The sequence below is a fragment of the Rhamphochromis longiceps genome, linkage group LG3 (assembly GCF_057381845.1).
Source record: "Rhamphochromis longiceps isolate RC_006_pf linkage group LG3, R_longiceps_female_GT1.1, whole genome shotgun sequence".
NCBI classification, from domain to species: domain Eukaryota; kingdom Metazoa; phylum Chordata; class Actinopteri; order Cichliformes; family Cichlidae; genus Rhamphochromis; species Rhamphochromis longiceps.
Genome location: NC_140559.1, coordinates 9,427,937 through 9,440,123, shown reverse-complemented (window position 1 = coordinate 9,440,123; position 12,187 = coordinate 9,427,937). Strand labels below are relative to the sequence as shown.

General features: G+C 41.1%; 1 protein-coding gene and 1 long non-coding RNA gene across 5 annotated transcripts; both read left to right on the top strand.

Annotated features, from left to right (window-relative positions):
• Positions 1–2,150: 2,150 nt before the first annotated feature.
• LOC146672833 (homeodomain-interacting protein kinase 2-like) lies at positions 2,151–3,290 on the top strand. The gene has a single exon (XM_085400905.1). It carries the CDS (start codon positions 2,151–2,153, stop codon positions 3,288–3,290), a length of 1,140 nt encoding a protein of 379 aa, XP_085257031.1.
• Positions 3,291–5,446: 2,156 nt separating this feature from the next.
• LOC146672832 (uncharacterized) lies at positions 5,447–9,330 on the top strand. Of its 4 annotated transcripts, XR_014908520.1 has the most exons (6): positions 5,447–5,669; positions 6,386–6,460; positions 7,491–7,670; positions 7,769–8,261; positions 8,742–8,872; positions 9,119–9,330. It is a non-coding gene; the product is annotated as an uncharacterized LOC146672832 (long non-coding RNA). The 4 variants fall into 4 exon arrangements; XR_014908521.1 differs by lacking the exons at positions 5,447–5,669; positions 6,386–6,460; positions 7,491–7,670 and having other exon boundaries at positions 7,681–8,261; positions 8,752–8,872; XR_014908522.1 differs by lacking the exons at positions 5,447–5,669; positions 6,386–6,460; positions 7,491–7,670 and having other exon boundaries at positions 7,681–8,261; positions 8,747–8,872.
• The last annotated feature ends 2,857 nt before the right edge of the window (positions 9,331–12,187 follow it).

The following is a 12,187-nucleotide window of genomic DNA, read 5'->3' as shown; positions in this document are numbered from 1 at the left end:
TGCATAAACAGGTTTACCGATGAAGGTAAATCAGACGCTGTCCTGACTGTGTGGCTAAATTTTGTGCTGAAAGCATCAAATCAATTGAATATGATTAACTTGCTATGAGAGGTTTTTACTCCAAGTGTGACTTTTTCTGGCTTCATACACCTTTCAGGGTCAAATTCAAGCACTTTGTGAGCACGTTTAATGTCCATTTTCAACATTTTCCAGCACATTACCATAAAAAGGATGCATATTTCACTTCGCATCACCTGAGTAAGACCACGTGAAAGGCCAAATTAATGTCTTCTCATCAGATATTGATGCTTCTTTCTTATGTGACAAAAAAACAGGAGGAGAAGGATCTTTGCTTGTGTTGTTTTTTAAGTTCATTCATTCAAAACTAACTGTAAGACGCTTAACTACATTGCAGTCTGTGTTATTGTTGTAGACCTAATTATCACCTTTAAAGTGTTTGTGCTAATAACATCATGTAGAGTAAGACAGGCATAGAGAACAGCACTGACTGGGAGAGGCTTTGAACAGATGACATACTCAGATCAATTCAACACTTTAGACTTTAAAAATGCACAAGCGTCTTTCAAAAACCCATTTATTTAATCTATCATCATTGATATTATTATGTACAGTTATAATGTACTGTTCATCTCCCTTAAATAAACAGGCAGCCTTAAAGTGTGAAATAGTCACTTGTCTACTGTCTCAGTGGCTGATAGTGCCCCACAGGCCTCAATGTCAGCTTGAAGCCATTATGTTTCAATTGTTTAATGATAAACAGATTTTGAATGAAAGCGAGGAAACTTCGGTAGCACAAAAAAGTGACTATTCTTTGTTCCCATACGGTTCAGTCATATTACCGTCATTTCCCCCTAAGGTGTTCCCAAAGACACCAGGTTAATACTTGAAAAGGCTGCAGCGATACACAAAAATATCATCAATATTCTGTTTACTTGGTGACAACGTCGCTTTTAGCCTTCAATCAGAAAGCCTGACGTTGGCTAGTTAAGCATCGGGCTAACGTTTAACGCTTTCACTTGAGGGAAGTAACTCGTATTACTGCTACTGCTGTGTAATCTTGGTTCAATTCACAGCATATTCTACAAGTTACCCTGCAATAACTAACTGTTAGAATAGCGGCACCGTATTGTATCGCACTGAGTGCACTTCAATCCTTTATCCCGTGAGTTTGCTAGCTAGCAAAATAATAATACCAATTTTAAACAAATAACATGTGTAACGTACACACTCGAGAAAATTATTTACTAGTACTTACGCAAACTCCCCCGTTGTGAAAACGTACAAATCCTTCTTGTATTTTTCGTTTTCCAGCAAACACTCATTAAAACGGCCTCCAGGCACATTAGCGCCCTCACCCCCGACTGATCAGGGAGGGGGTGGGGGGTCACACATTGAAACAGACTAACGTGCAGAGGTACAGCCCAGGCAGAGAAATGTTGCTTTTAGACTTTGCGACTCGTTTTATTTCTCTATCTGATAAGAAAACTATTCAATCAGATAGTTATTTGTGGTGAATGAAATACGGTTACAGTTTCAAGAAGTTTTAAGCACCAAATCCGAAACCCAAGCACTGCAATATTAAAATCCAATTCAATTTCTTGTTTGTTCCGAAATCTACGACATGACTATATACAGAAAAGCTTGACATGGTATGCAAAAAACCCCCCGAAGACAATACAAATACAAATACATGAACAAAAAATGTTTTAACTGTCAGTTATGTCATTTTAAAATTTTCCAAAACTAACATTTTCTTTGATTGACTGATATTAAATTGATTAGGATCAAGTTTAGTGTGAACAATATTACACAAACAAGCACGTGTGTGCGCATGCGCACATATTAGAAACCTTCGATCGCTTCTCATATGTGCGCATGCGCACATATGAGAATCGCTTTGATCGCTTGTGACGTAGTAACTTTGCTTTGATCCTTTCTGACGTCATAACTTTGCTTTGATCCCAAAATCCATAAATAGGAGCGCTCACCTGTTACTTTATGCTTAACGGACGTTGACCTGCAGCAACTAAAACCCTTTCGAGAAGTTTTGAGAGCAATTTACGAGAGAAACCAAAACAAGTTCAGTTTTGTTTCTCACCAATCCACAGCGCAAACAGACACATTACACCATGTCAGCCAACCCATCTTTCGGCTCAGATGAGCTTGGAATATCTAAAGGGACCATTTTGGGAGATCACCACATGGTGGAGGCTTTCCTTGGAGAAGGAAGCTTTGGTGTTGTAACGAAATGTCGCGATACAAAAAAGAACCAAACTGTTGCTATTAAAGTCAACAAGAGTGACCCTGAAATTCTGCTCCAGGCAAAACTGGAAATTTTCATCCTGGAGCAGCTAAGACGCTTGGATCCAGACAGGTGCAACATTGTCGAATGGAACGGCTATTTCCTCGATGGAGAGCGCATTTGCTTGAATTTCGAACTCCTCGACCAAAGCCTGTCAGACTACATAGGGGACCGGAATAACCAAGGTCTCCCAATGAGAGAAATCAGGCCAATTTTGCATCAGCTCGCAAATGCTCTATTCCACCTGGGTTCTGTGGGAATAGTGCATGCTGACCTCAAACCTGTCAACATCATGGTTGTGAACCGCAGTGAGTCTCAAGTCAGAGTCAAACTTATAGACTTTGGCATCGCATGTAACACCTCTGCAGTGATTCCTGGTGACTGTGTGGGGACAATTGGTTATTGTGCACCTGAGATTATGCTTGGCATTCCATATGATGAAGCAATTGACATGTGGTCTCTGGGGCTGGTAGCTGTGGAGCTTGCTACAGGGGTGCCTCTCTATCCTGGGGAAGACGATTATGACGTTTTGAAATTCATAATTGAAACCCAGGGTCAGCTACCAGATCATCTTCTAGAGTCTGGCTTGTACACTGACAGCTATTTCATCGAGGATAACCACAACGAACAGCGCTGGACATTTAAGACCCCAGAACAATTTCAATACGAGACAGATTATCGATCCAAGGAAACTCGATATATAAAACTTAAGCGTCTCGATGACCTCGAACAACTGCTGAAGGTTAGGCGAGGACCGGAAAATGGCCAATCATTATTTGTAAGGCTAATCAAAGAAATGTTGGCCTTGGATGCAAATCAGCGCATAACACCCTCGGAGGTTCTGAAGCATCCCTTTTTCGACCCTGGCCTCTCAAGGAGAACCCCCTGCACGGACATGAATAGTACAGGGGGACAAAACCTTGTGCTCTCTCAGCAGCAATCATCGTTTGGGTGGCCAGAATTCTAGGGGAGCTAGAAATTCTTGTGGAAAAAAAGCCCAAAACAATAACATCAACAAAAACAACCAATGAATGTGGTCTTAAACTTGGGCACAATTTGGCTTGAAATCCATCAACTAATCTCTCAATATTCAAAGCGGCGCAGCAGACAACTTACCATCACATCAGTCCTTCAATCAGACCTACAACAAACGTCTTCCGTCTCTCACCCCAACCGGTCGCAGCAGATGGCCGCCCCGACCTGAGCCTGGTTCTGCTGGAGGTTTCTTCCTGTAAAAAGGGAGTTTTTCCTTCCCACTGTCGCCAAAGTGCTTGCTCATAGGGGGTCATATGATTGTTGGGTTCTCTGTATGTATTATTGTAGGGTCTACCTTACAATAATACATATAGCCTTGAAGTGACTGGTGATGTGATTTGCTGCTGAATGAATTGGGAACTAATTGGAAATCTGGATATTAATTAAATAAACCTGCTTTGAGCATCAATTAATTGTTGTTTGAAATTCTTTATAAATATATAAATATAGTGCCACTCTTCTACTGTTTAAATTGCAACTGTTTAAAACTGACTAATTTATTCATACACTTGAGCATAAACACACGCACAGTAAATGGCCTGTATTTGTACAGCGCTTTACTTAGTCCCCAAGGACCCCAAAGAGCTTTACACTACATTCAGTCATTCACACATTCACACGCTGGTGATGGCAGCTACATTGTAGCCACAGCTGCCCTGGGGCGCACTGACAGAGGCGAGGCTGCCGGACACTGGCGCCACCAGGCCCTCTGACCACCACCAGTAGGCAACGGGTGAAGTGTCTTGCCCCAGGACACAACGACCGAGACTGTCGGAGGCGGGGCTCAATCTGGCAACCTTCCATTACAGGATGAACTGCGAACTCTTGAGCCACGATTGCCCTATATACACATATACTTTACAGTACTAGTCAGTGCTTACATACTAGTTCTTTTCCCTACTTTTTCATGCTTACTGGTACAAAGGCCTGTTACTAGAGTTAAATGCTATCAATGTATTCTCACAGTTATGGAACTGTACAAATGCATACAAAATAACGCTCACGTAAACATAACTGTGCACTAGTTTGCCCTTATTGCTGCAGTTTGTTTCAAATCACTTTGAATAAAGTTCAGCTTCTCTCAAGCTCTCTCTCTCACACACACACACACACACACACACACACACACACACTATGTAACGTTTCAGCAAGAAAATACCGCCCCTCCCCCCCACAGTGACACCACCACCACTAGTCTGCACAGCTGACATGAGGCAGCATGGATCCATCCTTTCATGCTATTTATGCCAAATTCTGACCCGACCATCTGCATGTCAGAGCAGAAATCAAGACTCATCAGACCAGGCAACATTTATCCAATCTTCTCATGTCAAATTTTGAGAACTGTAGCTTCAATTTCCTGTTCTTAGCTGACCAAAACGCTCTTCTGCATTCTTTGGTTGCAACAAATGGTTGTATGAGCTACGGTTGCCTTCCTATCAGACATTTTTCTCTGACCGTTGACATCAATAAGGCAGTTTTTCCAAGAGAACTGCCTTTCACTGGATATTTTCTCATTTTTGTCACCGAAAAGGGTGTCTGTGTTACTTCTTGTCTTATATATATTGTCTCTGTTTTCCTCTGTCCTTTGTCAGAGTGTCTGTTCACCTACCCCCTGTGTCTCCATATTCCCAGTGTTCAAGGTTTCCGAGTGTTTTCCCAGTTTAGGTTTTCATGGTTGGTTCTGTTTGCTACTCAGCCAGAATAAACAGCTCGCTCTTTTTAAAAGTAGGCTCCAGAATGGATGATGGCATGTTCGCATGTCTTTATGCAACACTGAGTGTGCTGAACTAACAACACGTTCTCACTCCCAACTCGTCAAACGTGTGACGCATGGTCAGGCTCCCTCTGCTTCACTTATGGACGCGCAGGGTACCCCCCTCCGTCGGGAATTGACGTGAAGGGTCCTCCGATTGAAGTGCCTGTTGTCGGTATATTTATATATTTAGACATTTTCCAAATCACATTGTAGTGACGTATACAGAACACAATAAATTATATAATGTAAACAACTACCTGACCAACAGGTAGAACGAAACTTTTGTATCGTTTATTGCATTTACGGAGGGAGTGGTGTATGCTGGGTAATGGCACAGCTAGCTACTGGGTGACTTTATTCACCCGCTTCGGCTGTTATCAGTCCATACAATGGGCGTTATCAGCACAAACCAGTCCCATAGATATGGGCCATCTCCTGCTAGATTGTTCAGAAGGTTGTTCTCATCCATCCAGATGGAGGATCACTAACAGGAGCGTGGAAGACTCCAGAATCCACTCTGGCTGGAATCCGGTGGATATGCAGTGTGTACAGGTAAGACCGTTTAAACGGACAGCATTTATAGAATGACTGTTAGAAGTCAGCGAGTGTCAGTAATGTTAATGTGGTTATGTTAGTAATACACCGAGTGCTAATATAACAGCTTTAAGATGCATTTGTAGATGTTATTACGTGTTTTACCGTCTTTATGGTGCTAGCTTAAAGTTACGGTGTAAACGTTAGCTTATATTGGAGTAAAGCTGTTACTGGTTAAACGATGTTAGCACAGAAATATTAGCTTCTGTCATGACTGATGAAGTTACTAGTTAATAAAGTTTCCAGTAAAGTGTTTAATCGCAGCCACAGACTGACAGCAAATATCTCGATTAGCTTCAGTGCATCTGTAATAAATATGTGCAAGTTTCAGTGCTTCGTTTAAACTGTATGATTCTTATACTGACCCAGGGTCAGTGTAAAATACAATCCTAGCTGTGTGAACAAAGCCTGGCTCCTTTAATCCTGCATGACAAACCTCAGGATGCAGGTTATTGTTACTCTTTCCTGCTGGCACACCTGTCACACCTGAGAGTCAGCTAGAAACGTACAGTGACGTGGACATCATGCAAAGACTGCCAGACTCTGTAATACTGCAAATGATCAGTGACTCAGGTTAACACTAAACTTTAAACGGCACCTCTGTGTCTCTGTGTGCTGAACATTTAGGATTGAGTCAGGCTGCATCAGCTGAAGCTGTTATTTGTATATATCAGTATTTTTTATTCAGGTGTGGGGAAAATACGTAAGACTGCAGTGAAGCGATGCACCAGATGAATCCCTGGCCAAAGGTATCGTACTTAAATCAGACTACTGATCCAGCCACATCAGCCTTTTGTGAGGTATGTTTAAAGTTGACTAAAAGTGAACTGCAGGTTCCTGAGAGGTGGACTGTGAGCACAGAAACACATGTTCATACATACAGCTGCAGCAAACTTACATTAATTTTAAATAGATTTGTTACTCTGATGTCTGTCTCTGTGTTAGTCCTCTGACAGACTGGTGACCTGTCCAGGTGTGCTCTACTACTACTGGGACAGGCTCTAGCCTTTTTAATAGAATTTTTTGCGTTATTCTCATGTAAAGTATTTAAGTGCTTATGCATATGCTTAGTTGTGATAAACTGTTCAGTGAAAGTTTCTAAAACTAGATGAACTTACTTCAGCGTCAGCAGTTTGAGAAAACAACTCCCTTTACAGGTGCTGATAAGGCCAAGGGCACAAAACAGCTTAACCATTGATGCGTTAGGTTTCATAGCGAGACACGTGAAGTGTGGTGTGATCAGTTTGTAACTTCCTGCCTCTTCCTTGGAATGCATAAAGGAGGAGGAGCACGACCTCTGTGGCAGCGCTGACATGACTGAACTGTGATGTTTGATGTGTGTTGGCGCAGTAATAAAAAGCTTGATCTCAGCTCTTTCTGTGTTGCAGACTTTATTTAAAAAATTCCACGACACCCCCCACCCTCCCACTGTGAACATGAATTGAATATTCAGAAGACATTTGTTTAAATAGTTCTACAAATCTGAGCTGTTGGTGTGTCCTTGGATTGTGTGGTAATAATATTAGAGCCTGCAACCTTTCTTACTGAATCTCTACTCTGAGTCATGTTACCTGAGATTAGTTCTATGTTTACCTGTCAGCCTGGACGAATGTGCTGTGTGAAGGAAATTAAATGAAATCAGATCTGAACTGCGTACATTTAAGGAACCTGTTCATATTTAATATGAACCAGTGATTTTTTGATTGCTGATTCCAAGAGAGTCTTTGTGGAAATCCTGTTTGGCTTTTTGTTATTTTAATTCTCTTCTCTGTTTTCCAGAACAGTTCTCCACAGTCGCTGTCCACATGGGTCAGTGGGACCAAGAAGCACTCTGCTAATGTGGGACTCTGCCCAGCAACATCCAGCAGGACCCAGACAGCGTTTTCTATTTCCCAGCTGGAGTTTTTGTTTGTCTGTGACTGGAGAGTCAGATTTTTGTTGAGCTTCACACTTGCAAAGGTAAGTCAGTTTGCAGAGATCCCTCCCACCCTGGCTTTTATGTGCTAGATTTCTTATCTGAAACAGTAATATTTCAGTGACTGCTGCTTATACCACAGGTTAATACACGCTACTGATCCCTGATGGGAGAATCATCAATTTTGGCAACAAAGAAGCCTGGTGGATGTTTGTTTACAGTCTGATGATGGGACATCATGCTCTGCATCTTCAAAGTTTGCCTCCTCATTATTATTCATACCCAGTAATGTGAAGTATGCTTATAGCTACTATAACTGAACCAACCTGGTGCTCTTCATTTATGGAGGCTGTTGAGTCTGAATGTTGGATGTTGTGTATCTCGTGTTCTCTGGGCTTTGTTGTCCTCAGTCTTTTTGCAGGATCAGAAAACAAAACCAGGAGGCGCGTAAATGTTTCTTCTCCATGATGTTTCTCCAAATGTTTCTTCTGGATGATGATAAGACTGTGACACGGGACGCCACCTTTGGTCTTGTGATGAAGCAAAGCTCAGGAAGAAGTGGGATTAAATGGTACCCACATGTGTGCTGCTGAGAAGGATGTACAGGGGCACCTGCAGCCAAATCCAAGCCTCAGGTTAGTTGTAGTTGCAGAACGCTATAGACTGAGACAGCTGAGGCATCAAATGTTTGATTAAACGGATGAAAAAGAGAAGTTTCTTCCCTATAATTATCACTTCTTAAAATCTGTAGCAACTTCAAGTCTGTCAGCGTGCTGAGCATGCTCAGAATGTGACAATATATTTTTGTTCAATATTTAATTTCTTTCAGTTGCAATTGTTAAATGAAAAAAATATATATATATTCTTATAATTTAGCAAACTAATTTATCAAAAAAATATACATATATCTGTATTAGTTTTAATAAATTAATTTGACAGCTGTATTGAAAATACCATATTGTATTCATACAGAATCAGTTTGGTATCATTGTTTGTCTGCTCACTGATTGTTGAAACTAAGAGCTGCTTTGATCTGTTTGATCTAAAGTATCCAAAGTTGAGCTCTGATGTTTCTTCACCCCTGTGTGTGATATGTGATTCCTACATGCTGGCAGAGCAGAGCAGCAGTTTGTGCTCACAGATGGTGACGGTGTGGAGAGACGGTGGTGTTTCCTCAGAAGAACCAGCAGAGTCACTTGCTGACTGATGCTCGTCTGCACTGCACAGAGGAAATCAACTGACCGAGGTTTGTCCAGTGACGTGTTATGAAATGTATATTTGTTTTATGCTTACAGTTGTGTTTTCTTGACAGAGGCTCTGCAGAGGTTAGACAAAGAAAATATGTGCTTTACATTTTACTGTGATTTATTGAGATATTTGTTGCCTGATGTTCAGCAGGAATGGAGAAATAGAATCAAAGGGAGATGTTTTTGATGTTTTTGTAATGATGTAAGTAAATCTTCAATATTATTTATTTGCTTGGTTATATTAGGAGTGTTTCTGAGTGAGGGGGGAGGAGTCATCATCCAGGTAAAGTGACGTAGATCAGAGGATACACTTGTCTCCCCTTTAAAGGAGACGATCCAAGTCATCCTTAAATGTTAGTGCTTTCAAATACACAAACATTTTTAAAGGACAAAAATGAACATCCAACTTTGACTGTAACACAAAATAAATCTTTGCATGTGTGTTTTCAAACTCTCAGATGGGCAGCATGTCAGTCTTGGACTTTCTGACCTGCAGCACTGAATGACCACCACACATGAGCATGTTCCTGCAACATTCAGCATCTGATCCTTCATCTGTGTGCTGCTGCTTTTGGTAAGTAGAGTTACCCAACTCCAGTAACTCTAAACACATGCCATCCATTTCTTACGGCCTGGTTACTTCCTGTCAGTTACTTTAGAAACCATGTGGTCACCTGACATAACACTGTTTCTTCTTCTTCCCCTTAATGTTGAAGTGTCACATGTCAAACAGCTGGAGAGGAAACTACACCAGCGTACTGAGATGTTTCACCAACACGTGCCAGATGCTGTTCCTTCATGGTGACATCACCAGAGACAGCCCCGCCCACCTCAGGACCTCGCCATTGATCATGATGATTATAATGATGACAGCGAGCGGAACTAAGACTGTAAAAATCCACGACCAGAATGTTTCTTTCTAATTATTAATGAATACTGAGAGCCTCTTTCTGTGTTTTGTCTGTTTTGTTTTTTTTTACCTCATTTGTTTCTAACAAAGTTCACAAACTCACACAGTTTACATTCTGTATGTTTCCATCTTTACCAGCCACACTCTCACTGCATTTAAGAAAATAATCCTTAGAAATCGTCGTTTTTCTCTTTTGTAATTGATGATAATTCAGTGAATATACTGCGCTGCTTCCTTTTATTGCGTCTCACATTGCTTTAAGTTTTTCAGTGTCGTTATTTTTTACTGCTGTTTGAATTCTCTGTATGTTTGACCCTGTAGACTGTTTGATGGACTGCTTGTCTTCCTGTTTGTAACCGCCGCCTGTTTTTTAATAAAGATTTGGATTTCTGACTTCAACACAGCCTCTGCGTGTCCTCCCTTTGTGTCCTCTTCCTCTGTGAATGTGTTGCATGTGTCTCATTTTATTAACAGCTTTCCCACAGTGAGTTGCATCAGCATTCATTCACAGCACATTTCAGAAGGATTCAGATTAATACAGTGATCTTACAGTCAGAATGATCCTGACAGAGTGCCACTGTAAATGATCTTTCATCAGGTCAATTTTAAAGTTCAGGAGCAGGAGTTATGAAGACTCATACTGGCATAGGACTAATAATATGTACTTGCAAAGTCAAAGTTTTTTAATTATGTCAGAATATTGGAAGACAATCAACTTTTAGTGTTTTCAGCATATTAATTATTCTGAAATAGAGACGGTGACCCTAACTGTACAGAAGCACTAAACAACTGACAATCTAACAGACATCATTGGCCTGAGCCGTCATGCACAGTGAGTCTGATCCTTTGCTGTGAGAGTCTGACAAGCATGTTTCTGGTCAGTTTGGAAGAAATAATATCACAATGTTGATCTTTTTTTCAATATTCCTTCTCTTTTACAACATAAACTGTGATCAAAGGTACTTATGTTCACAGAATGTAATAATACTGACAGTCCAGGGCATTGTGGTCTGTTGAGCTAGGGTTAGGGTTAGCAATTCAGACATATGTAATCAATATTAAACGTCTCTGATGTGGGCCACTGTCCGCAGTGTTGGGAAATTCATACCAGGCTGGAACGAGTCAAGGTAGGTGAGCATCCACGAGAAGACACAGCAGATGCATCCTACTAATACTGACAGGAGCAGGAGACTCCAGAAACCGAGCATCTTCTCTTCAGTGCCATCCACTCCTGTCACCCTCTCTGCCCGCAGCTCTTTGAGTATGGGGTAGAGAAGGGTGCAGAGAAACCCTTATTACTAATTTGTATTATAATTCAATTTTCATGAAATATTCATATTCAGTATCGGTCCTTTTATATTATAACCACGTATCCACCCAGGCTCATGGTGGGGCAGGGCTCTGTCCTGGGATGCTTGAGTACAAGGTAATGTACACCCTGACCAGGTATCCAGTCTGTCAGAATTGTTTTCAATATTTGGTTCAAAAACATGAGTGACAACAAAAATCCAACTAGGATTCTTGCATATGATGAATGAAGTCTGTCTTTGACTGTATTGTCCAGCTGATCCATCAAACCCCCAGCAGGTGAACCTTATTCATGACATAACACCACAACAATGTAAAAAATTAAACAGCAACAGTCTAAATGTAAAGTGCATTCTAAACTCGTCTTCAATAAATCATATGCAAAGAGTCATTCAGGACTGTAAAACGTGAACTACAGAACCCAGAGTCTTCATCATTAAATCTCTGGTTGCTTCATTTTTCTATCCTATATCAGATACTTTAAGGTTAGGTTAGGTAAAGTTGCATTCTCATGGTGAGGCAAAGTGCTTTATGTGTGTGTGTGCGTGTCATGAACGGCTATAAAAGGCCTATAATTACAGAACAAAGCGGGGTTTGAGTTCGAGTTGCGGCAGACTGTCACTACTTGTAAATGGAACGCAGCCTTCCTGCGGCGGACAGCTAATAACAGGAATCGGACGCGATCCACCCAAGTCCACAGCAACCACCATAGCAACCGCCTAGCATGACCTTAAAAACATATTCTGTCTTCATAACTATCAAAAACATGAAATGATTTGCAAAGTGTGAAAGTGTTACAGCTGCAGAGAGCTATGGCGGCATCTTTGGAAGCTGTTTGCATAGCTAATAATATACGATGTAACCATGGAGACAGTCAGTCACGTGAGCTAGCGGTGCATGTTTACTACAGTGAATAAGGTGATTGCGTGCACAGCGTCCACACGCTGCAGAGGGTAAAGACATTACTTCAATATTGTTTTATATTGATATATATTTGCCTTCTGTTGACCATCACCTCAGGTTCACCATCACAGTTTCAGCATACAGATGCACACTGTCTAAATATGAACACATTCAAAAACTCTTGTCTCAGAAA

Bases quoted from the DNA above. Each gene is read 5' to 3' on its own strand.
- LOC146672833 (XM_085400905.1), top strand. From the start codon at position 2,151: ATGTCAGCCAACCCATCTTTCGGCTCAGATGAGCTTGGAATATCTAAA.